The 24,096-nt window shown below is 57.6% G+C and overlaps 2 protein-coding genes across 10 annotated transcripts; both read left to right on the top strand.

Annotated features, from left to right (window-relative positions):
- The first annotated feature begins 1,340 nt into the window (after positions 1-1,340).
- On the top strand, positions 1,341-12,843 carry LAMB2 (laminin subunit beta 2). Its single transcript, XM_049640417.1, has 33 exons — positions 1,341-1,428; positions 1,516-1,601; positions 1,719-1,891; positions 1,978-2,113; positions 2,195-2,268; positions 2,634-2,822; positions 2,915-2,978; positions 3,213-3,415; positions 3,504-3,624; positions 3,956-4,144; positions 4,356-4,535; positions 4,655-4,767; positions 5,024-5,103; positions 5,187-5,319; positions 5,495-5,653; positions 5,731-5,858; positions 7,535-7,667; positions 7,853-8,045; positions 8,125-8,268; positions 8,493-8,724; positions 8,808-8,971; positions 9,047-9,271; positions 9,350-9,567; positions 9,679-9,775; positions 9,863-10,235; positions 10,324-10,508; positions 10,586-10,827; positions 10,907-11,255; positions 11,585-11,792; positions 11,870-12,011; positions 12,095-12,271; positions 12,363-12,522; positions 12,602-12,843. Exons 2-33 carry the CDS (start codon positions 1,517-1,519, stop codon positions 12,736-12,738), a joined length of 5,406 nt encoding a protein of 1,801 aa, XP_049496374.1. The 5' UTR covers positions 1,341-1,428; position 1,516; the 3' UTR covers positions 12,739-12,843.
- A 130-nt stretch (positions 12,844-12,973) lies between these two features.
- USP19 (ubiquitin specific peptidase 19) lies at positions 12,974-24,014 on the top strand. Of its 9 annotated transcripts, none has more exons than XM_049640425.1 (27): positions 12,974-13,192; positions 14,678-14,937; positions 15,192-15,227; positions 15,399-15,527; positions 15,614-15,747; positions 15,824-16,123; positions 16,232-16,448; positions 16,578-16,734; positions 16,846-16,917; positions 17,033-17,148; positions 17,256-17,470; positions 17,555-17,750; positions 17,834-17,967; positions 18,077-18,235; positions 18,324-18,434; positions 18,897-19,007; positions 19,089-19,190; positions 19,968-20,108; positions 20,200-20,318; positions 20,555-20,692; positions 20,792-21,105; positions 21,209-21,319; positions 21,407-21,623; positions 21,707-21,859; positions 21,955-22,115; positions 22,197-22,375; positions 23,375-24,014. In XM_049640425.1, exons 2-27 carry the CDS (start codon positions 14,814-14,816, stop codon positions 23,600-23,602), a joined length of 4,074 nt encoding a protein of 1,357 aa, XP_049496382.1. In that variant the 5' UTR covers positions 12,974-13,192; positions 14,678-14,813; the 3' UTR covers positions 23,603-24,014. The 9 variants fall into 9 exon arrangements, with proteins under 9 accessions (XP_049496382.1, XP_049496377.1, XP_049496379.1 ...); XM_049640420.1 differs by having other exon boundaries at positions 16,232-16,454; positions 17,250-17,470; XM_049640422.1 differs by having other exon boundaries at positions 15,821-16,123; positions 16,232-16,454.
- Positions 24,015-24,096: the final 82 nt, after the last annotated feature.

Here is a 24,096-nt window from a genome sequence, read left to right as displayed (position 1 = left end):
TGTGCCACCTGCTGACTGTGGTGTATCGAGCTAGTAAGACAGACTCCTGAATGATCCCAGCTAGTAACTCAGACTACCTGAATGATTCCAGATTGACCCAAGAATCTCCTGACCTTGAGGGACCAGGGACCCCACTGAGTGCCTACTGACCTTGAGTAACCCCCATGTGACTCCATGATATCCTCCAGTGATCTGTCCTTGAGAAACCAGAGATGACATAAAACTCACAGAGGCCATCAAGTGCCTTTGACACTGATAGGTCCTTTTCTGAGTGATCTAAAATTGAATCACCTCTAATACCCTTAGCCCCTCAGGTTGATTACATGACCCTCAGGGTAACTGGAGACCCCTACTTCAGAAAACTGGAGTAACCTCCTGAGACCCTGTAAGTCCATCAGATTGACTGCCCCCCTGCTCAGACACTCCTTGAGAAGCCTGGTGATGCCTGTGAAGAACCTCCAGCTTTCCACCCCCCCCCCCCCCCCCAGTTCCACAGCTCTGGGTACTCTCCACTTGGCCCCAGACAGAGTGGGCACAGTTGTGGCAGCTCAGAGCCACAGGGGCCTGGACTTATAGACCTGGAGTCCACGGTCCGCCTGTGGTCCCAGGGGCCTGGGTGGGGCACTCGCCGGCAGCTCGCATTCCAAGCCCGGGCTCTGGCCTCCTGGCAGGCCAGAAAGTGTGGAACGGATGAATAGCCATAAGATCTGGATTCACTCCCTGCCTCTGTTGTCAGCTGCCCAGCACCCATTTTCACACCGGGAAACTGAGACAGCACTTCTTGTGCATACTTGCTGTAGTGACTAAGGGAGGTGGAGCCTCCTGGAACAGTGACTTGGGCAAGGGGATGGCTTTTCTCCATCTCTCGTCCTACCTCCATCTTGTCCTGTGGCTCTGGCCAGTCCAGCCTAAAGCTTCCCACATCCCTAAAGAGAGGAGCTTGATGCCTCCGTGTGTGCTCTCTCACTTACCTGCTGATGCTGGAACCCTGGAACTGAACAGCCTAGTTGATGGTGACTTCCACAGCACTCACAATGCTGGGGAGAAAGGCTGGGTTCTGTGGGCCGTGTGAAGTCTCAGAAGATCAGACTCCTTTTCTTTGCTCATGCCATGCCCCCTACGTGGTGCGCTCCCTAACTGTGGCGGCCTAAAACCAAACCCCCTGCCCCTTGGTCTGAACCAGACCAAGGGAGCACAATAAAGTTTTGCAGGTGAGCTGGACTATGTCTGGTTTCTAGAATGAGGATCATTACTGGAGAGGTGGAAGAGGAAATTCTGCACAGTGTTGCACTCCTGCCCAAGATCCGCTCCACGCTTTCTTTCTTGCCGTACTTCTCAACTTTGCTCAAAGTCGCAGGACTGTGCTAGTGGAGGGACTGCCGGAGGGAGGATTGAGTGGGGAATCAGCCAGGGACTTACAAGGGCAGGGTCTGCACGGGACCCCAAGGGAGGGGTAGGGTGGGCCTGGGCTACAGATCTCTCATCCCCCCTCATCTGGATTCCCCTCTTCTTCAGGATGGAGCGGGCCTCAGGGGTATCAGGGAGGGACCTGCGGGGACTGCCTGGGCCCTGGGAGCTTCGACTGGGCCTGCTGCTGAGTGGTGAGAGGGCCTAGTGAAGGCCTGGGGTTTGTGGGATGAGATGGTGGGTCCGGGGGGAGCTAGCCCTGGGGCTGCGGGGTGGGAGCGCAGCAGAACTGGCTGACCCACTGTTCCCAGCGCTGGCCACCGCCCTGGCCCAGGCCCTGGCCCCAGATGTGCCAGGCTGTTCGAGGGGAAGCTGCTACCCCGCCACAGGTGACCTGCTAGTGGGCCGTGCTGACAGATTGACTGCCTCATCCACCTGTGGCTTGCATGGCCCCCAGCCCTACTGCATCGTTAGTCACCTTCAGGTGAGGCTGGGGGTGGCTAGGCCAGGGGAGGGGATGCTGGCACTGGCTGAAGCACTGACCCTGACCTTGACTCTGACCCAACCCAGGATGAGAAGAAGTGCTTCCTGTGTGATTCCCGGCGCCCCTTCTCTGCTAGAGACAACCCAAACAGTCATCGCATCCAGAATGTAGTTACCAGCTTTGCACCACAGCGCCGGACAGCCTGGTGGCAGTCAGAGAATGGTGAGGCCGTGGGTAGGGCATGGGGTGAGTGGGGTTGCCCACCAGTAGTCTCAAGTCCCTGACTTCCGACTCCTGCCTCAGGTGTCCCCGTGGTCACCATCCAGCTGGACTTGGAGGCTGAGTTTCATTTCACACACCTCATTATGACCTTCAAGGTGCCCGCATGTCTGGGAGCCTGCTTGAATCACCCTGCTTGGCTCCCCATTACCCCTGAACAGATTCCCAGCAACTTAGCCCAGCCTCCCTGAGGTCACATGCTGTACTCTGGCTGCATGGGAGGCTCCTTCATGGCCCACACCTTCTGTTGCCTTCTGCCTCCAGGCCTTTGCACGTGCTGCCTCCCTGGGCCCCATGACCCCTGAGCCTCCCCATTAGAAGGGGCTACCCTCCCTGACTATTGCTTGGCTTCCAGCGGTCACCCCCACCTGTCCATGAACTGCTTGAGGGCAAGCCCCAGCTGGGCAGGGCTCTTGATAGGCCTGGGCCTGAGGCCCACTGATCAGCCATGCCCCCCACCCAGACATTTCGTCCTGCTGCCATGCTGGTGGAGCGCTCAGCAGACTTTGGACGCACCTGGCATGTGTACCGATATTTTTCCTATGACTGTGGGGCTGACTTTCCAGGAGTCCCACTGGCCCCCCCACGGCACTGGGATGACGTAGTCTGTGAGTCCCGCTACTCAGAGATTGAGCCATCCACTGAAGGCGAGGTGAGGGGTGGGATCTGACTTGGGGCAGGAAGAGGGGAGATGATGGGCCTGAGGCAGGGTCCAGTGCCTCTAATGACCCCATGTTCCTCCAGGTCATCTATCGTGTGCTGGATCCTGCCATCCCTATCCCAGACCCCTACAGCCCACGGATCCAGAGTGAGTGTTCTTCCCTTTGAGCCTGGCACAGTCCCAGCGTCCGGCTGGTGACTATTTGGGGCCTCAGTAGCTATTTTGGGTGCTTCTTAGGGCAGGTGCCAAGTCCAGTTTAGCTCACATAGCAATAGACAGGAGGTCTCCCAAGGTGACCTTAGCAGCTGCAGCCCCTGAGTGGGCATGGAGTTACAAGAGCCTGCCTGGCCAGCTGGCTCCCAATTCTTTCACCCAACTTAGACCTGCTGAAGATCACTAACCTACGGGTGAATCTGACACGGCTGCATACACTGGGGGACAACCTGCTTGACCCACGGCGGGAGATCCGTGAGAAATACTACTATGCCCTCTACGAGCTGGTTGTGCGTGGCAACTGCTTCTGTTACGGACACGCCTCACAGTGTGCACCTGCCCCAGGGGCACCAGTGCATGCTGAGGGCATGGTGAGGGGCTTTAACTGGTTGGAATAGGGCTGGGGGCAGGGACGGGCATGGCTGGACAGTGCTGACCACCTGCTTGCCCACCTTCTAGGTTCATGGGGCCTGCATCTGCAAACATAACACTCGTGGCCTCAACTGTGAGCGGTGTCAAGATTTCTATCATGACCTGCCCTGGCGTCCGGCTGAAGATGGCCACAGTCATGCCTGCAGGAGTGAGTGAGATCCTGGCCCACATAGCCCCAGAACTCTGTTGTCTGGCTGTGCCATGAGTAAAACCTAGAGCTGGTTGGTCAAGCCCCTAACACCCAGACTGTATCCAAAGAGTATGCAGGCCTTCGTGCCCTTAGGGATTCCCTTAACTCTCCTTCACAATCTGCTCTGGGCAGCGGGTCAGTATAATGCTGAGACCTTAAAGTACCTGAGCCCACAGCCACAAATTCTGGCCTGTGGCAGGGACTTGCTGTGTCACTGGGACCCTTACACCCCTTACCTTCAGGACATTGGCCCTCAAGTGACCTTTGTCCTGCCTTCCCCTCCCCCAAGAGTGCGAGTGCCATGGGCATGCCCACAGCTGCCACTTCGACATGGCCATATATCTGGCATCTGGCAACGTAAGTGGAGGTGTGTGTGATGGATGTCAGCACAACACAGCTGGGCGCCACTGTGAGCTCTGCCGACCCTTCTTCTACCGTGACCCAACCAAGGACCTGCGGGACCCTGCTGTGTGCCGCTGTGAGGCTGGGATTGGGCATGGGAGAGGGAAGGCTGAGTCTGGGGTAGGAACTGGGAAGCCAGACTGCTGTCCAGGTTGCAGGGGTTTGGGGGTGGGTGGGAGGGGGCGTGGGGTGAAACCAGTCTGGGAATCCAGGGTAAAGAGGCTTGGGAGATAAGTGGTGTTGGGCTAGTTGGAATAGGGTGACCCTGCACCTCTTTTTGCCCTCAGCCTGTGATTGTGACCCCATGGGTTCTCAAGATGGTGGTCGCTGTGATCCCCATGATGATCCTGCTCTGGGGCTGGTCTCGGGCCAGTGTCGCTGCAAAGAACATGTGGTGGGCTCTCGCTGCCAGCAATGCCGTGATGGCTTCTTTGGGCTCAGTGCCAGCGACCCTGCAGGCTGTCGGCGTATGTGCTTCCCGCCCTACCTCCTGTGCTAACCTTAACCCTTGACTTCTTACTTTTTACCCAATGAACACCAGCACTACCATGTTCCCCAGAGTGCTGATGGGTCTCCTTCCCCGCAGGATGTCAGTGTGATGCACGGGGCACAGTGCCTGGGATCACCTCTTGTGACCCCAACAGTGGAACCTGTTTCTGCAAGCGTCTAGTGACTGGACGTGGCTGCAACCGCTGCTTGGTGCGACTGCAGGGGGCTGGGGTTCTGGGGTCCTGCACTTATTCTCAGAGCACAGGGTGAGGGGGTGGTGTCTATACTCTACTGGGGAGAGCTTAGGGTCTGTTCCTAGCTGGGAGGCCAAGGGTGGGAGCCATGGTCTAGGGACCATGTTTTCTCCAAGGGGTGGTAGAGGCTGAGAGCTGTCATTGGATTCCCTGATGGGTGGTGGTGGGGGGGGGGGTCTGTTTCTGGCCCCCAGCAACTTCCTCTCCCCTAGCCTGGCCATTGGGGCCTGAGCCACGACCTGCTTGGCTGCCGTCCATGTGATTGCGACGTGGGTGGTGCCTTGGATCCCCAGTGAGTGCCGTATAAGGGGTCTGGTGGGGGGGAGATCCTGGGCAGGGTAAGGGATCCTTCTTGAGTAAACGTGGGCTTCCCAGGTGCAATGAGGCCACAGGTCAGTGCCGCTGTCGCCAGCACATGGTGGGGCGACGCTGTGAGCAGGTGCAGCCTGGCTACTTCCGGCCTTTCCTTGACCACCTAACTTGGGAGGCTGAGGACACCCGAGGACAGGTAGGGAGCAATGTTGGAGGGCAAGACTTGTGCAGAGTTATGGGTGGTACTTTGTCTGGGGAGGGTGTCCAGCCTTGGACAGGGCCTCAGCTGAAGAGCTGGGGTTTGGGGACAGGTTGTGGTAGAAGAAATGGTGCCTTACCTAGGCACCCACCCTGAGCTGCATCCCTCACAGGTGCTGGATGTGGTGGAGCGCCTGGCGACCCCTGGTGGGACTGTATCCTGGACAGGCCGGGGCTTTGTTAGACTGCAGGAAGGTCAGGCACTGGAGTTCCTGGTGACATCTGTGCCAAGAGCCATGGATTATGATCTGCTGCTGCGCTTGGAGCCCCAGGTCAGACTCTGTGAAACCTGACCCAGAGCTGAACCTCCAGGTGTGGTAGCATTTCCTTCATCATCCTGTTCCACCAGGTCCCTGAGCAATGGGCAGAGATGGAAGTGGCCGTGCAGCGCCCAGGGCCTGTGTCTGCTCATGGCCCATGTGGGCACATGCTGCCCAAGGATGACCACATTCCAGGGACTCTGCAACCAGAAACTAGGTGAGGGCACTAATGTAGCATCTATAACAGTGGAGGGGTGCAGGCCAGCCCTAATTCTCTGAAGGGCACTTGGAAGCCCCCGCTGCTCATTCATCTGTCCCTTGCTTCAAGTGCCTCCTCCTGAGAGCTGTTTGCCAGGTGCTGTTAGGCGTGGCAGAGGTCAGAGGAAGGAAGTAGAATAGGCCTGCTCTCTTAGGGGTCTAAATTCCAGAGGTCTGTGGCAAGAATTAATGGGAACTCATTTAGTGTCACTATAAGGAATGCCCACAGTGGGAAGGGACGGCATCAGAGCATTCTGAGCAGGGATGTGCCTGGTCTGATTATTGTTTTATTACATTCTGGGTAATATTTGTTTCATGTATCTGTTTTGTCACCTTCTTTTTTGATGTTTTTATTATGTAAATATTCAAACATACACAGAAGTAGAGAGAGCAGTATAAAAGGGGTCGTACCCATTATAGACATTTTTACCAACTGCGACTTGTGTTTAACAAAGATCCCTCTACTTTCTGAGTGGAGAACAGACTGAAAGGGACCAAAGGGGAAGCTGGAAGATCTGCTGGAGACTATTGAGTTAGCTGAGTGACAGTGGTTTGGACAGAGGTTTAGCGGTTGATGTGGGGAGATGATGAAGGTTCCAGAGGGTTCTAGTGGCAGAGATGATGGGTTAGAAGTGTAGGAAAGGGAAAGTGGAAAGATGAGTCTAGAGTTTTGAGTTTGTTCATCTGGGTGGGTGTTGGGCTCTTTATTGAGATAGAGACATAGGGAGGAGCTGTTCTGAGTTGCTTAGACATGCGAGAGAAGGCCAGTGGATGGTTGGATTTCTATGTCTGCAATTACTGAGAGGCCTCAAGTTGGAAATATAAGTTTGGGACTTGTCACTAAAGAGATAGGTCTAGATGAAATGACCAGAGAAAGGAAGGAGGACCAGAAGAAAGCTCTGGGTGTTAGAGGCCAGTAGAGAAGGAAGAGTTGGCAGTGGGGGGAAATCAGGAGTGTGGACAGGGTTCCAGAAGTGGAGAGAAGAGTGTCTCAGGAAGGAGGGTGCACTGCTCTCATCGCATGCTGCTAAATGCTGGAGCAGACGGGAACAGAGAAGAGGCTGCTGGGTTTGGCTACATGGAGGTTTATGGTGAGCTTGATACAGGCATCTTGATGGCACGTTGGCATAAAAACTCCATTGGAGTGCGAGGCTGGAGTAGAGGCAGTGACCACAGTTCAATTTATTGGGGAGGAGAGCAAAGATAAAACAACAGCTACGGGAGACTCAGGGATTAAGAGAAGATGTTTTCAAGGGGGAATAAAAGATGTTTGTAGGCTGATGGGAATGACCTAGGAAAGGCAGAGCCAGGTTGGAGGGAATGACATAGTCTTGGTGAAGAGGAGCATAGGTTGGAGGTCAAGGTTGGAGGAAATGTGAGGAGGCCATTGAAGAAAAATTGGCAAGTATTTGTGCCAGGGAAATGCCATGGGGTTGCAAGGCTGTAGCGAGCATTTTCAGAGATTGGTCTGCACAGGTATAGGAGTCCAGTGAGGCATGCTTGTGGAAATCTGTATACCAGCCCTAGCATCTTTCTTGGCCGATGGTTGGGTTGCTGTGTGCGGGGTGAGGAGGCCTAGGACGGTGGGTACAGGGACCCTGGGTGAACCCCATACCTGTCCTTGTCTCCCCCCAGGTACATGGTATTTCCAAGACCTGTCTGCCTTGAGCCTGGCATCTCCTATAAGCTGCATCTGAAGCTGGTGCGGACAGGGGGAAGTGCCCAGCCTGAGGCCCCCTACTCTAGACCCAGCCTGCTCATTGACTCGGTGAATAGTCCTCTCTCCCCACACTGACTAGGAAGGCAAGGTCTATGGGATAGGACCTGTAGTGGTGGTGGCTGGATAGGCGGGGCCTATGACAGAAGAGGCAGGCCCATGGTGGTGCTAAGTGCTCTGGCAGTGTCAATATGGTCTTGGGTCTGGACCTCATTCTTCCTTGCTCATCTTTTCAGTTGGTGCTGCTTCCCCGTGTCCTCGTGCTGGAGATGTTTAGTGGGGGTGATGCTGCTGCCCTGGAGCGCCGTGCCACCTTTGAACACTACCGTTGTCACGAGGAGGGTCTGGTGCCCAGTAAGACCCTTCCCTCTGAGGCCTGTGTCCCCCTCCTCATCAGCCTGTCTGCCCTACTCTACAATGGTGCCTTGCGTAAGTGTCTGTGATGTGGGTCGGTGGGGCAGAGGTATGGGGCCCCAGCCTGACTTGGCCCTATCCACCTGCCCCACAGCCTGTCAGTGTGACCCCCAGGGCTCACTGAGTTCTGAGTGTAATCCCCATGGCGGTCAGTGCCTGTGTAAACCTGCAGTGGTTGGGCGCCGCTGTGATCACTGTGCCCCTGGTTTCTACGGCTTTGGCCCCACAGGTTGTCAAGGTACTTGCCTGCCTTTCTTTCCTCCTTTCCTTCTCTCTCCTCCCCACTACTATTCTCCCTCCTCCCTCCGACTCTGCTTCTTCCTTCCTCTAACTCTGCATTGGACCCCATGCTCTCAGCACCAGGACACTGGAAGTTCTCTTCCATTCCCTGACTTTCCCACCCTGACCCCACCTAGATTCCCTCAAATCCCCTCCCTGGCTCAGCCTCTGCCTTGCCCCCAGCCTGCCAGTGCAGCCCCGAGGGGGCACTCAGTGGCCTATGTGAAGGGACCAGTGGGCAATGCCCCTGCCGAACTGGTGCCTTTGGGCTTCGCTGCGATCGCTGCCAGCGTGGCCAGTGGGGATTCCCTAACTGCCAGCCATGTGTCTGCAACGGGCATGCAGATGAATGCGACACCCACACAGGCACTTGCCTGGGCTGCCGTGATCACACAGGGGGTGAGCACTGTGAAAGGTGAGCCTGGAGCAGCTGGGAGTGGGTTGGTGGGTGGGAATGCCGCTCGGGGATCACATATCTCTTCCTGCCCCTCCCTGAAGGTGCATTGCTGGCTTCCACGGGGACCCACGGCTACCACATGGGGGCCAGTGCCGGCCCTGTCCCTGCCCTGAAGGCCCTGGGAGCCGGCGGCACTTTGCTACTTCTTGCCATCGGGATGGGTACTCCCAGCAGATCATGTGCCACTGTAAGGCAGGCTACACAGGTAAGTAAGGTGCAGGCATGGGATCAGGGTGGGGCAGCTGAACTGAACACTCATGCCTTTCCCAACCGTGGGCAGGGCTGCGGTGCGAAGCTTGTGCCCCTGGGCACTTTGGGGACCCATCAAGGCCAGGTGGCGAGTGCCAGCCCTGTGAGTGCAGTGGGAACATTGACCCCACGGACCCTGATGCCTGTGACCCCCGCACGGGGCAATGCCTGCGCTGCTTATACCACACGGAGGGGCCACACTGTGCCCACTGCAAGCCTGGCTTCCATGGACAGGCCACTCGACAGAGCTGTCACCGTGAGTGTGGGATTGGGATGGCTGGGGCAGGGCTCTGCTGCTCAGGCTCTCCTTGATTAATGTGTTTGACTGGCACAGGCTGCACCTGCAACTTGCTGGGCACAGATCCCCAGCAGTGCCCGTCCACTGACCGGTGCCACTGTGACCCAAGCAGTGGGCAGTGCCCATGCCTCCCCAATGTCCAGGGCCCTAGCTGTGACCGCTGTGCCCCCAACTTCTGGAACCTTACCAGTGGCCATGGATGTCAGCCCTGTGCCTGCCACCCAAGCCGAGCCAGAGGCCCCACCTGCAATGAGGTATGAGATTCTCCTGTGGATCCCTGGGTGGATGGTGCCAGCTGTCTGTCTTAACTCTCAAGGGCTTAGCCTCTGATTGAGGCTCTGACCTCTGCCCTGTTCCCACTCTAGTTCACAGGGCAGTGCCACTGCCGTGCTGGCTTTGGTGGGCGAACCTGTTCTGAGTGCCAAGAGCTCCACTGGGGAGACCCTGGTTTGCAGTGCCGTGGTGAGAGCTGGCAGGGCTAGAGTAGATGGGGGACTTCTCAGGATGTCCCACTGCCACCCTAACTTCATGGTCTGCCCTTTTCTGCAGCCTGTGATTGTGACCCTCGTGGAATAGACACGCCTCAGTGTCACCGCTCCACGGGCCACTGTAGCTGCCGCCCAGGCGTGTCTGGCGTGCGCTGTGACCAGTGTGCCCGTGGCTTCTCAGGGGTCTTTCCTGCTTGCCACCCATGCCACACATGCTTCGGGGACTGGGACCGTGTGGTACAGGACTTGGCTGCCCGTACGCGGCGCCTGGAGCAGCGGGCACAGGAGCTGCAGCAGACGGGTGTGCTGGGTGCCTTTGAGAGCCGCTTCTGGCACATGCAGGAGAAGCTGGGGACTGTGCAGGGGATTGTGGGTGCCCGCAACACCTCAGCTGCCTCCACTGCGCAACTTGTGGAGGCCACAGAGGAGCTACGGTGCGGATGGGCCTGAGGATATGTGGTGGGATGGGGCAGAGGCCCAGTGGCCTGAAGCTTCTCTAAACACCACTCCCTACTGGCACAGGCGTGAAATTGGGGAGGCCACTGAGCACCTGACCCAGCTGGAGGCAGAACTGACTGATGTGCAGGATGAGAACTTCAATGCCAACCATGCACTGAGCAGTCTGGAGCGAGATGGGCTTGCACTTAATCTCACACTCCGGCAGCTGGACCAGCATTTGGACCTGCTCAAGCATTCAAACTTCTTGGGTGGGTTGTTGGCCAACTAGGCAGGTGGACCAGGGTTGAGTGATCTTTAGCTGACTGCCAGCCTTTGCCCAATATAGGTGCCTATGACAGCATCCGCCACGCCCACAGTCTGTCTGCAGAGGCGGAACGTCGTGCCAACACATCAGCCCTGACAGTGCCCAGTCCTGTGAGCAACTCAGCAGATACCCGGCACAGGACAGAGGTGCTAATAGGTGCCAAGAAGGAGGACTTCAACCGCAAGCACATGGCCAACCAGCAGGCACTAGGCGAGCTCTCAGCCCGTACCCAGTCCCTGAGCCTGACAGGCATCAATGAACTGGTGAGGCACAAGTGTGGGGTGGGACATGTGGGTGTGGCTGTTCCTTCCACAGGGCCCTGACTTGTTCTGTGCCTGGCAGGTGTGTGGGCCCCCAGGGGATGCACCCTGTGCAACAAGCCCTTGCGGGGGTGCTGGCTGCCTGGACGAGGATGGGCAACCCCGCTGTGGGGGCCTCAGCTGCAATGGGGCAGTAGCCATGGCGGACCTGGCACTGGGTCGGGCCCGGCACACGCAGGCAGAGCTGCAGCGGGCACTGGCAGAAGGTGGCGGCATCCTCAGCCAGGTGGCTGAGACCCGTCGGCAGGCAGGAGAGGCACAGCAGCGGGCCCAGGCAGCCCTGGACAAGGCTAATGCTTCCAGGGGACAGGTGGAGAAGGCCAACCAAGAACTTCGGGAACTTATCCAGAGTGTGAAGGACTTCCTCAGCCGTGAGCCTCCCGTGTGGCCCAGGCCATGTGGTTGTGTCACCTGTGTCTATGTTCATACTTGTGTCCCTGGGTCCATACTTGGGTCAGAGCCTGCACTGGACCTGTGCTTATGACCCCATGTCTAGCCCCTCAACCCTTGCCTATATGTGGTCCCCAAGTCCACGACCCCAAGTCTGTGCCCACTTACAGTTCCCGTCCTTGTAGTTAATCACTATGCCTAGTAGCAAACCCATATTCTGTGTGGGGTCCCTGAGTCCATACCCCAAAATTGTGTTCGATGCCAATACTGGAGAATCTGTGTCCCTAAGCCCTTGCCTGTGTCCCCATAGAGGAGGGGGCTGATCCTGATAGCATTGAGATGGTGGCCACACGAGTGCTAGAGCTCTCCATCCCAGCATCACCTGAGCAAATCCAGCACCTGGCAGGCGCAATTGCAGAGAGGGTCCAGAGCCTGGCGGATGTGGACACAATCCTGGCACGCACCGTGGGAGATGTACGCCGTGCAGAACAGCTATTGCAAGATGCACGGCGGGCAAGGTCTGACTGTGACCCTGGCCCCAATCCTTGACACCTGGTCCTGATACTTGCAGGCTCTGATTCCCTCTCTTCTTCAGGAGCCGGGCTGAGGGTGAGAAACAGAAGGCAGAAACAGTACAAGCAGCACTGGAGGAAGCCCAGAGGGCACAGGGAGCTGCTCAGGGTGCCATCCAAGGGGCGGTAGTTGATACACAGGACACTGAGCGGACACTGCATCAGGTGTGGTTTCTCTGGGACATCAGTGGGGCAAGATTATGGGCATGCACCATAGACCTGTTTAACCCTCGGTCCACCCATGACAGGTTCAGGAGAAGATGGCAGGTGCAGAGCAGGCACTGAGCTCTGCAGGCGAGCGGGCTCAGCAATTGGATGGTCTTCTGGAGGCTCTGAAATTGAAACGAGCAGGGAATAGCCTGGCAGCCTCTAGTGCGGAAGAAACAGCGGGCAGTGCCCAGGGTCGTGCCCGAGAGGCTGAGCAGGTGGGTTGAGGCAGAGCCAGCTGGTGGGGGTTGAAGTAGAGTCTGGGCCTCCACTGAGACACCCAGCTGACTTTGCCTTCTATATCCCCAGCTGCTGCAGGGCCCACTAGGCGACCAGTACCAAACAGTGAAGGCCTTGGCTGAGCGCAAGGCCCAGGGTGTGCTGGCTGCACAGGCACGGGCAGAGCAACTTCGGGATGAAGCTCGAGGCTTGTTGCAGGCTGCTCAGGACAAGCTGCAACGGCTACAAGGTGATGATTGGGGTGGGTGGGCGCCAGAGGTGTGGGACTGTGGGAGTAGGACCCTTCAGCTGAGACTTTCCCCTCCTAGAGCTGGAGGGCACCTATGAAGAGAACGAGCGGGCACTGGAAGGCAAAGCAGCCCAGCTGGATGGGCTGGAGGCCAGGATGCGTAGCGTGCTTCAAGCCATCAACTTGCAGGTTCAGATCTACAACACCTGCCAGTGACCCCTGCGCGACGCCTACTCCAGTCCCCAACCCCGCCCGTTACTGCATCTGCTTGAAACAGTTCCCAGCCCGACCAGGCCCCCAATAAACCGCTGTGATTACCCACTGTGTAGTCTGGACTCTGATTTGGGGAGGGCGGGGTCTCTGGGCGGAACCTCAGGAAGGCACCAGCAGGGCCAGGGCGAGGCCAAAGCACCGGAGCCCCGCCTCCTCCGTTCGGGCCCGCCCCGGAGCTGCCCGTCGCCGCATGCCCACTCCCACCGGAAGTGCGTCACCAGCTAGGCTCTCAGCCACCCGCGGCCGTAACTAGAAGTCGAAACAAAACAAGCGGCTGAGGCGGCGGCGACGGGACGGGGGAGGGGCGCGCCGGAACCGGAACCGACCAGACGCCGGAACCGGAACCGAGAGCGGGTTGCCAGGGCCCTAACAGGGCTGGCGGCGGCGGCCTCGCTCGGTGAGTGGGACGGGCCGCAACTCGCCTGTCTGGCAGGAGCCTGGGAGGCCGCGACGCGGGCCCCGGGCTGCCTGTTCAAGGTCATGTGCCGTGCCAGTCTCGACTCCTCGAACCCCGCGGCGTACCGGGCCCACCGATGCGGGCGGGGCCGTTACTCTACGCCCATGGTCGGCTTCCTGCCTCCAAGAGGGCTGGCGGCGAGCGAGGGTGGCTTCCTGGAGGAGGTGGTGGAGGGCGCAGGATTTGGAGGCTGGAGCTGAGTCGCAGCCCGGCCAGGGCGCTGGTCTGTAGTCAGTAACCCCGCGCAGCCGTGTAGGCCTACATGGTCTCTAGACAGACTCTTGTCTCGGTGTCGCCGGGAGAATGGGGAGGGACGGGACCTTAAGCTGGGGCCTGGTGCAAAGAGGTGGAGGGTGTCCACCCCTCGGCTCTGGATCTGTCGTCATTGAAGATCCAGCCCACCAGCCCCCCATAGAAGAACGTTCCTCTACCCCCGCCACACATACACGCTGGGGAACACAGAGTAGTCACTGTTTGCTCTGCTCCCGTCTCAGGCCAGGCTTGAAGCTGCCAGGGGTCCTGGATTCATTGTTCATCCCTACCCTTATCTCAATTTTGAGAACTTTATTTTGGATGGAAAAACAGCCCAGAATCTACTGGCGGGTTTGAGGGAAACTGGGTAGGAGGTCGCTAGCCCACTTCTCATGAGTGAGTGGATCTAGGAAGGAAGGGGATGCTGTCTGTTTCAGTCTCAAACTGGATACCCAGCCGGCTTTGGCTCTGGGGCAGGATTGCTGCTGAAAGGGTAGTGTGACAGCTGGATACCCTTTTCACCCCAGCTTTTGCAGTCCCCTCTCTGCTTGGGACAGCAGCTGGAGAGAAAAATCTCTTGGGATGTAGGAAGAAACCCCAAACAGCACATGGGAATAGTTTCAGAGGAAGGTGGGAGTTGGCAGGCAGCAGGTGGAGCCCCTTAACCCCAGGACCTTGCCTGTGCAGTGGTAGCACCTGAGTTGGGCCTGTCGTTAGCCACAGAGCCTGGTCCCCTTGCTGCTTGGTTGTCTTCTTTCTGCCTTCCTCCTTCACCTCCTACTTCTCGGGCGGTGACTAAGCAGCCAGTGAGAGTGAGGAAAAGTGAGCACCCTGCTCAGAGTGCCAGCCCTGTGGGCTGGAGCCATGGCTCCTTTCCAGATTGGTGGAGAAGCCTGGTTCCAGGCCATGGCTGCCCTGACCTGGCACCTTCTCAGTGAGGCTCCCATCTTTGTGGGTCTGTATGGCAGTCAACTAGGAGTCTCTGCCAGAAGTTGTCATTGCCACTTGTATTGTTTATTTCCTTTTCAGAATAGTCCGAGAGTGTCCAGGGCCACATTAGGTGGTGAGATATTGCTCTGTAGGGTTAGTTGTATCCTGGGTTGCTGAGCTCTGGTTGTAACCAAGGAGCAAATTGTTGGGCCTTGGTAGTGATCACTGCTTCCTTCTCATTAGGCTGTCAGTTCCTTGTTGGAGAATTTGGCTACAAAGAGTTGCCAAGATAGCTGGGCCAGGAAGAAAGCGCCGTAGCCCTGACCCAGACGCCGTTGCCGACCCTGGGGCACTCTGGCTGTCGACCAAGCGGCTCAAGATGTCTGGTGGGGCCAGCACCACGGGCCCAAGGAGAGGTCCCCCAGGACTGGAGGAGGCCACCAGTAAGAAGAAGCAGAAGGATCGAGCAAACCAGGAGAGCAAGGATGGAGATCCTAGGAGAGGTGAAAGTGGCATTCCCAGAATGCTTGTGGTCTCCTCCTCCTGCCTTTTGAGCATACAGATTGGGGGTTGGGAGATGACAGTTCTTTCTGTGTTGGTCTGATACCAAGAGAAGAACCCACAGCAGGCTGGGTAGAGCCTCAGCTTTGAGGTCTGCATACTTGGCTGTGATACTGAAGATGGTGCTTGGTGGAGTGGTGGGGTCTTGGAGGCTGCCTCCCCATCATCATTTCCCTGTTCTTTTCTTTGTTGTCAGGGTCAGTGTCCTCTCGGGAGGAGCAGGCCAAAGAGGGTGAGTAATGAATTGGCCTTTTGGATGCTAGAGTGCTATGGGTGAGGAGGGCGTACTGGGGCTATAGCCTTCATCTGGAGCAGTCCTGTTAGGGTTGGGTCTGTGGCACCTGCTTGTCCCCATTGGGAGTTTATGGAGACCCTCACAGTCTTGTTGGTACTCCTCCTACAGAGTTGTTGCTTGATTGGAGGCAGAGTGCAGATGAGGTGATTGTCAAGCTGCGTGTGGGAGCGGGTCCCCTGCGGCTGGAGGAGGTGGATGCTGCTTTCACAGACACAGACTGCGTGGTGCGGCTTCCAGGTGTGCCCATCTGCCCTGAGCCCAGCAGTGTATTTGAATCCTCTGATATTCCTCACCACAGTTCACTGCCCTTATTCTATTTCCAGGTGGTCGGCAGTGGGGTGGTGTTTTCTATGCTGAGATAGAAAGTTCTTGCACCAAAGTACAAGCCCGCAAGGGTGGCCTCCTGCAGCTGGCACTGCCCAAGAAGGTGCCTCTGCTCACATGGCCCTCTCTTCTGGTAAGTTCCACAGCAGAGTAGGGTAGGGATACCCAGTGTGGTTGACAGGGCCTGACTGCTGTATCTTTGGTAGAAGAAACCTCTAGGGACCCAGGAGGCGTTGCCAGGGCTGCGGTGTCAGGAGAATGGGCAGGAGCCATCTCCCATTGCCCTGGAGCCAGGCCCTGAGCCCCGGCGGGGTAAACAGGAGGCCCGGAACCAGAAGAGGGCCCAGGGCCGTGGTGAGGTAGGCGCAGGGGCTGGCCCCGGGGCCCAGGCAGGGCCCAGCGCCAAGAGGGCTGTGCATCTCCGCAGAGGGCCAGATGGGGAAGGGTCCAGAGATGGGCCTGGACCCCGGGGCGATGCCCCCCCCTTCTTGGCTGAGACAGCCACCCAGGTGAGAGTGGGGTACCTGTGGGAGATGGGAGGGTAGGGAGATGGACTGTAGTGGGGGGCCACCTGCCAGACCTAGGGCTGATCCTGCCCACAATCTTGCCACAAATAGGCTGAGGCTGAGGAACAGCTCCGGGTACCACCGCTGAACCCCCAGACCTGCCTTTTGGGTTCAGAGGAGAATCTAGCACTCTTGGCAGGAGAGAAGACCGTGTCCCCCAGGAATGATCCAGTCTCCCCAGCCATGGCTCGGAGCAGAGATCCTGAGAAAGGTGACCGTTCCAAAGAGGAGATGGCAGAGGCAGCAGATGCTCTAACCTTGGTGGATGGTAAAGGTGGGGCTGGGGGTGGTAAGCAGAGCCCTAGGTTGGGTTGCAAGGTTGGTGGATGGATAGGGAATAGAACAGCCACGGGCTGGAACCTGTCCTGGGCGGTGCTGAGCTATGGTTTCAATGTAGAGCCGGAGTCCATGGTGAACCTGGCATTTGTCAAGAATGACTCATATGAGAAGGGCCCGGATTCAGTGGTGGTGCATGTGTATGTGAAAGAAATCTGCAGGGACACTTCTCGAGTGCTTTTCCGCGAGCAAGATTTCACGCTTATCTTCCAGACCAGGTGGGTGGGGTGGCAGGAGACGGGGCAGACAGTGCACTTCAGGCAGGACATTGTATCTCATGCTTTTCTTCCCACCCTTCCTCCTGCCCTGCCCCTGCTCTGCTTCTGCAGGGATGGAAACTTCCTGAGACTACACCCAGGCTGTGGGCCCCATACCATCTTCCGTTGGCAGGTGAAGCTCAGGTGGGTGGTTCCTGGCCCCAGCACTATGCCTGTCCCACCCTGGGCTCCATCTCCCTGGCCCATTTAGCCCAATATCCACTCCACCTAAGTCCCTGAGCTCAGCCTTTCCCCACAGGAACCTGATTGAGCCTGAGCAGTGCACCTTTTGCTTCACGGCCTCTCGAATTGACATCTGCCTCCGAAAGCGGCAAAGTCAGCGCTGGGGGGGCCTGGAGGCCCCAGCTGCACGAGGTCTGCACACGAGCTCCCTTCATTGTCCAGCCCACATTACTCGGACCCTCATCCCCACCACATGCTGCTAACCACCAGCCCCCTCATTCCCCCTTTTTAAGGTGCAGTGGGTGGTGCAAAGGTTGCCGTGCCGACAGGTCCAACCCCTCTGGATTCAACCCCACCGGGAGGTGCCCCCCACCCTCTCACAGGCCAGGAGGAAGCTCGGGCTGTGGAGAAGGAAAAACCCAAGGCTCGATCTGAGGACACGGGGCTGGATGGTGTGGTGGCCCGCACCCCCATGGAGCATGTAGCCCCAAAGCCAGAGCCACACCTAGCCTCGGTGAGAATCCTGGGTGGGGAGGGCCAAGGTTAGAGGCTGGAGAACCTCAGGGCTGCTCGCTCATGCCCCTCCTTGCTTCCACAGCCCAAGCCCACATGTATGGTGCCTCCAATGCCCCACAGCCCTGTGAGCGGAGATAGTGTGGAGGAAGAGGAGGAGGAAGAGAAGAAGGTGTGTCTGCCTGGCTTCACTGGCCTTGTCAACCTAGGCAACACCTGCTTCATGAACAGTGTCATTCAGTCTCTGTCCAATACTCGGGAGCTCCGGGACTTCTTCCACGGTGAGAGCAGGGCCTGGAGCCCAGGGCTGTGGCAGAGGGGAATCTTTTCCCTGCTCACACCTGTACTTGGCTGCTGTCCCTAGACCGCTCCTTTGAGGCCGAGATCAACTACAACAACCCACTGGGGACTGGTGGGCGTCTGGCCATTGGCTTTGCTGTGTTGCTCCGGGCACTGTGGAAGGGCACCCACCATGCCTTCCAGCCTTCCAAGTTGAAGGTGATCTGTGGCCATTCCTACCCCTGGCTAGAGTGGGTGGGGAAGGCTGACCAGCTGGGTACGGGGTGGGTGCTGGGTCTCCGTGCTCACACTTGGCCCCTGCATCCAGGCCATTGTGGCGAGCAAGGCCAGCCAGTTCACAGGCTATGCGCAGCATGATGCCCAGGAGTTCATGGCTTTCTTGCTGGATGGGCTGCATGAAGACTTGAATCGCATTCAGAACAAGCCCTACACAGAAACTGTGGATTCAGATGGGCGGCCCGATGAGGTCAGTCAGGGTTGGGGGCAGAGGTGGGCATATCTCATGCACATCCCAGTCCCCAGGGCTCCTTGATCCTCACTACTCTCCTCCTCAGGTGGTGGCTGAAGAAGCATGGCAGCGGCATAAGATGAGGAATGACTCTTTCATCGTAGACCTGTTTCAGGGCCAGTATAAGTCGAAGCTGGTGTGCCCTGTGTGTGCCAAGGTGTGAAGGGCTCCCCTGGAAAGAGGCTCCTAGCTTGGTCTAGCTAGCTTGGTCAAACTGGGGTTGGAGGCATGTGCATCTTTAGATGCTGTTTGGGCATAGAAGCTGACGGAGGCCTTTGGCTGCTTTGTGGGCTGCAGAAATCAGGCTGGGTAGGTTTCCTGACTGAGGTTAAAGGGGTGTTTGGGCGCCAAGACAGCGATAAGGTGGGGCAGGGGTATGGGTAGTATTGGGAAGATGTGGGGTACAAGTGAGGGGCAAATTGATAAGTGGTGAGGCTGAGCAGGGCCTCGATTGCCAGAAAGACCCTTCTAGTCTGTCTGGTGTTCTCAAACCTGAGAGTTTGCTGGTTGGCTCTGAGGCCCTGAGAGCCATCCGAGTGCCTGGATTGGGCTCCCTGGGTGTGAGCATCCTGTTCCCAACTCCCTGTGCAGCCACCTAGTGCCACTTGTGCATCCGCAGGTCTCCATCACTTTTGACCCATTCCTCTACCTGCCAGTACCCTTGCCACAGAAGCAGAAGGTTCTCCCCGTCTTCTATTTTGCCCGGGAGCCACACAGCAAACCCATCAAGGTGAGAAGTAAGCTCCTATTTCTGGGCAATCCCGAAGACCCCGGTCCACCTCCCCCAGGGTCTCTACTCTTGTCACCACAGTTTCTGGTGAGCATCAGCAAGGAGAACTCCAGTGCAAGTGAAGTGTTGGAATCCCTCTCTCAGAGTGTCCACGTGAAGCCTGAGAACCTGCGTCTAGCTGAGGTATATCTGTCTTTCCTCAAGCTCTTACACACGTGGATCTGTGTATGTACTTAGGGTGTGTAGTCACATGTGGATGGTTATTGGCATCCGTGTACATACACACAAATGTGCGTGTGGCTGCACAGTGGTGCGCTAGGGGTTGAGGCATGGGTGAAACCAGGCTTTTGGGCTGTGTAACAGAAGTTCTGTAAGTTCCCAAGGTTCCCATCATCAGTGTTTACTCCCCCTTTGGGTGAGGGCCCTCAACTGCTTTTCTGTCTTCCAACAAGAAACTGGAGCTGGAGGGCTACCTTTCCCCCCAGCTGTTGTTCTCCCTCCATCCTGCTACTCCCTCGTATTATCTAAGATTTGTGTGCTAGTCTTCCCCTAAGTTTCCTAGCTTCCAGCCTGGAAGTGCTCTTTTCTTTGGGGATAGAAGTGGGAAGGAGCCTCCTCAAATGTGACCCCTCCACTGTAACAGCCATGTTGCAGTCTCAGCAGGACCCCACTAATTGATAGCAGGGTAGAGGCCTTCAGTGTGGTGAAGTGCTGGTTTCACCAGAGTACTGGTTTGGTTGATACTTTCCCTAGTCCTGACTTTCAGGCTCTCTGAAGCACCCGACTGCTTATTTTCTTAGGCACTGAGGCTGGTATCAGCAGAGGCATATGCTGCTTTGGGGCCACGATCCCCACTCTGCTGCCTAGACCCAAGTTCAGGTCCAAGCTTTCTTGTGCCCTGGGGCAGGGCTATAGAAAGGGCTTGTCCTCATATAGGATCTGTGTGTCCTCTGTCCCCAGGTGATTAAGAATCGTTTCCACCGTGTATTCCTGCCCTCCCACTCATTGGACACTGTGTCCCCATCTGACACGCTCCTCTGCTTTGAGCTGCTATCCCCAGAGTTGGCTAAGGAGCGGGTGGTGGTGCTAGAGGTGCAGCAGGTGAGTGAGGACCAACCTGATGGCACAAGGCCCTGTGGGAGGGGGCATTCTCAACCAGGCTGGCCTTGCTGAGCCAGACAACCCACCCTAGCGCCCCCAGGTGCCCAGCATCCCCATCTCCAAGTGTGCAGCCTGCCAGCGGAAGCAGCAGTCAGAGGACGAGAAGCTGAAGCGCTGTACCCGGTGCTACCGCGTGGGCTACTGCAACCAGTGAGGACCCCCGCGGTCCCCCCCCTTTCCCTCCTCTTCACATTTCATTTGCCACTCTATCTCCTCTCCTCTCATAGAGGCACATGTTTTAAGCCCTCCACCGATCACTCTACTCTGCCAGACTCTGGGGGAGGCGGGGCTGGCATACCCAGTTCCCAAGGCCAGAGGCTAGCCCCTGGTGGAGAGTTAAAAGAGGTGGGGCTAAGGCCCTATTCTTACTTCCTCCTTCTCTCCAGGCTCTGCCAGAAAACCCACTGGCCTGACCACAAGGGTCTCTGCCGCCCTGAGAACATTGGCTACCCATTTCTGGTCAGTGTACCTGCCTCACGTCTCACTTATGCTCGTCTTGCTCAGCTGCTAGAGGGCTATGCCCGGTAAGTGTCTAGTGGTTGGATGAGGGTGTGGTAGTTGGGGGAATAGAGACGCCAGGTAGGCTTGTCAGGATTCTTACTTGCCTTGCTGCCTGTTGCCAGGTATTCTGTGAGTGTATTCCAACCACCCTTCCAGCCTGGCCGCATGGCCTTGGAATCCCAGGGCACTGGCTGTACTACGTTGCTCTCTACTAGCTCCCTGGAGGCTGGGGACAGTGAGAGGGACCCGATTCAGCCTCCTGAGCTCCAGTTGGTGACCCCCGTGGCTGAGGGGGACACAGGGGTCCCTAGGACATGGGCGGCTCCTGATCGGGGCTCTGTGCCCAGCACCAGTGGAGTTTCTTCTGAGGTGCTGGTCAGTGGGCCTGTTGAAGTTGGCTCCTTGCCTGCTGGTGAGAGGATGTCTCGGCCCGAAGGTAAGAGTCTGGTGAAAGGCTCCGCAGCTGGGTAGGGGAGTTTAGTGGGAGCTTGTTTAGGTCCTGGTAGTTAGGGGAGCTCTGCTTATATGTTTTTTCACAGCTGCTGTGCCTGGATATCAGCACCCAAGTGAAGCCATAAATGCCCACACCCCTCAGTTCTTCATCTATAAAATTGACGCATCTAACCGAGAGCAGCGGCTGGAGGACAAAGGTGTCTGAGGCTATGGGTGGAAGCCATGGGTAGGCTGGGCTGGCCGTTCTCTACAGCTACATGACGCCTCTCCCTGCCCATCTCTAGGAGACACCCCCCTGGAGCTGGGTGAGGACTGCAGCCTGGCTCTAGTGTGGCGGAACAATGAGCGCCTGCAGGAATTTGTGTTGGTAGCCTCCAAAGAGCTGGAGTGTGCTGAGGATCCAGGCTCTGCTGGTGAGGCTGCCCGTGCTGGGCACTTTACTCTGGACCAGTGCCTGAACCTCTTCACTCGGCCTGAGGTGCTGGCGCCTGAGGAGGCTTGGTGAGGATGGGGTGGCAGGCAGGTGGTTGGGCAGGGTGGGGTGGAGATCTGCTGGTCTTAACCTCACCTGTGTCTGCTGTCAGGTACTGCCCACAGTGTAAACAACACAGAGAGGCCTCCAAGCAGCTGCTGCTGTGGCGCTTGCCCAATGTACTCATTGTGCAGCTCAAGCGCTTCTCCTTTCGGAGTTTCATTTGGCGTGATAAGATCAACGACCTGGTGGAGTTCCCTGTTCGGTAAGTGATGAGCCCTGGTGATGGTAGTCAGCTTATAGGGGGTACCATCCTGGGCACCTGTTGACTCTTTGACCTTTCTCTGGCTGGGACCACAGGAACCTGGACCTGAGCAAGTTTTGCATTGGTCAGAAAGAGGAACAGCTGCCTAGCTACGACCTGTACGCTGTCATCAACCACTACGGAGGCATGATTGGCGGCCACTACACTGCCTGTGCCCGCCTGCCCAATGACCGCAGCAGCCAGCGCAGCGACGTGGGTGAGGGCACATGCAGCCAGCAGGATAGGTGGTAGGCGTGGGGGTGCAGGTTATGTTCACACTCTTCCCACTTCACTGTAGGGTGGCGCTTATTTGATGACAGCACGGTGACAACAGTAGACGAGAGCCAGATCGTGACGCGTTATGCCTATGTACTCTTCTACCGCCGGCGGAACTCTCCTGTGGAGAGGCCCCCCAGGGCAGGTCACTCTGAGCACCACCCAGACCTAGGCCCTGCAGCCGAGGCTGCTGCCAGCCAGGTGAGGCGCTGGGGAGGCTTCATAGGCTAGTGAGCCTGATTCATAGACGGGAGGGGGTGGGGCACAGCCTCCTCTCTTCCAGCCATAGGCCCCTGGAGCTTTGGGATTCATGATCTTCTTACATCAGAGTCCTAGTTAGAGGAATCCCCATGCTGTAGTGACACTTGTAAAAGGTGCATGCACAGCAGCACGTTGCTGTTGGCATGCATACAGGCACCCTCTTGGCACAGGCCTAAGTAGCTGCTCTGAACCTCACCGGGTAGGATGCCATAAACAGACTGTACCCGACACTCACCCAGCTTTCCTCTGCACCCTCCTCACATGCCAGCCAGCCCACAGACTCTCATTTGTCATCACTCCCTTGTTCTGATGTGCACTCAGGACAGGGCCTGTCCAGACTGGCCATGGGCTAGGGTGGCCGCCACCCTCTGAGGTGAGCATCAGTTCCTGCTGAACCCTTGGGGTCTTCCGTCCCTTATTGACATGGGATGCCATAGGTCTGGTTGGTGGGCACTGCTGCATCTCTCTTTGGACTTGTTTCCTCCTTGCTGCCCTCTTCTCCCTTGAGCCCTCTCTGCTCAGATGCAGAGGAATCCCAGTAGAGGACAGTGGTCACTGTCTATCGGGACATGGGTGGGAGGGAGCCAGATTACTCAGGTTGACAGCTCTATCCTCCATGAGCTCCTCTGTGGGAACCCTGGGCTGAAAAACTGACTAGCTAACCATCCCCCTCCAATCTCCATGAGAAGCTGCATGTCAATTGGGAAGCTTTTTGAGGGAGCCAAAATGCTGTCAAGATTCGCCTGCCCTGGTGCTCTGTCTAGACAACTCTGCAAATGGCCCATTTGGCTCCCGCCTGCCCACCTCCCTGCTGCTTGACTTGGGATGTGTAAGGAGTTAGTGCCAGTAGTCTTGGGTGGGAGCATCATGGCCAGGGGACACTGGGTCCCTCCCTACCTTCCTGCCCCAGGTGCTGATGGCCGTTTCCACACACTGTAGGCTTCCCGGATTTGGCAGGAGCTGGAGGCCGAGGAGGAACCAGTACCTGAGGGGCCTGTGCCCCTGGGTCCCTGGGGGCCCCAAGACTGGGTGGGCCCCCCACCACGTGGCCCTACCACACCAGATGAGGGCTGCCTCCGGTACTTTGTTCTGGGTACCGTGGCAGCTTTGGTGGCCCTCGTGCTCAACATGTTCTATCCTCTGGTATCCCAGAGTCGCTGGAGATGAGCTCGACTGCAGGCAACAGCTGTGAGCTGGCCCACCTGCCTGCCCATCAGGCAATGCCTGCCTCTGTGGTGGGGACCAACTCTGGGCTTGGGCCTCAGTGTGTGCGTCTGGTGGGTGAGGGTGGGGACTGTGGCTCCTGCCGGGACAGAGCATCTAGGGTGGGTATCTGTCCAGCTGTTTGTCCATTCATCCTGCTGCTCTGACCTGTGGCATGGGGCTTAGTCCTGCCCAAGCAGCTTCCTGTATTTCAAGTGTTAATAAAGCGAGACTGTTCAGGCCCGATCTCGTCTCTCTGTCTCAACGCCGCTGCTGTCTGCGCCTGCCTTGGGGCCCTCCCTTGGGTGCCGGGGCTCTGAGCCAGCACCCCCGGGATGCCAGGCAGCATACTGGGCAGCCCCCAACCCCTGTCCTCATATTCTGTTGCAGGGACTAGGCCCTGGCCAGGCCCCCGAGGTGGCCCCCACGCGGACAGCCCCTGAACGCTTCGCCCCCCC

Source organism: Panthera uncia, chromosome A2 (genome assembly GCF_023721935.1).
Source record: "Panthera uncia isolate 11264 chromosome A2, Puncia_PCG_1.0, whole genome shotgun sequence".
Lineage (NCBI taxonomy): Eukaryota > Metazoa > Chordata > Mammalia > Carnivora > Felidae > Panthera > Panthera uncia.
The sequence above is the reverse complement of the archived record's forward strand: the minus strand, read 5'-3'. Positions and strand labels throughout refer to the sequence as shown.

Coding starts and splice junctions, on each gene's coding strand:
- USP19 (XM_049640418.1), top strand. CDS start 14,814: ATGTCTGGTGGGGCCAGCACCACGGGCCCAAGGAGAGGTCCCCCAGGA. Junction 15,228..15,398: donor GGAGGAGCAGGCCAAAGAGG/GTGAGTAATGAA, acceptor CTCCTCCTACAG/AGTTGTTGCTTGATTGGAGG. Junction 22,116..22,196: donor CAGCCAGCGCAGCGACGTGG/GTGAGGGCACAT, acceptor ACTTCACTGTAG/GGTGGCGCTTATTTGATGAC.
- LAMB2 (XM_049640417.1), top strand. CDS start 1,517: ATGGAGCGGGCCTCAGGGGTATCAGGGAGGGACCTGCGGGGACTGCCT. Junction 10,509..10,585: donor CAAGCATTCAAACTTCTTGG/GTGGGTTGTTGG, acceptor TGCCCAATATAG/GTGCCTATGACAGCATCCGC. Junction 10,828..10,906: donor TGACAGGCATCAATGAACTG/GTGAGGCACAAG, acceptor TGTGCCTGGCAG/GTGTGTGGGCCCCCAGGGGA.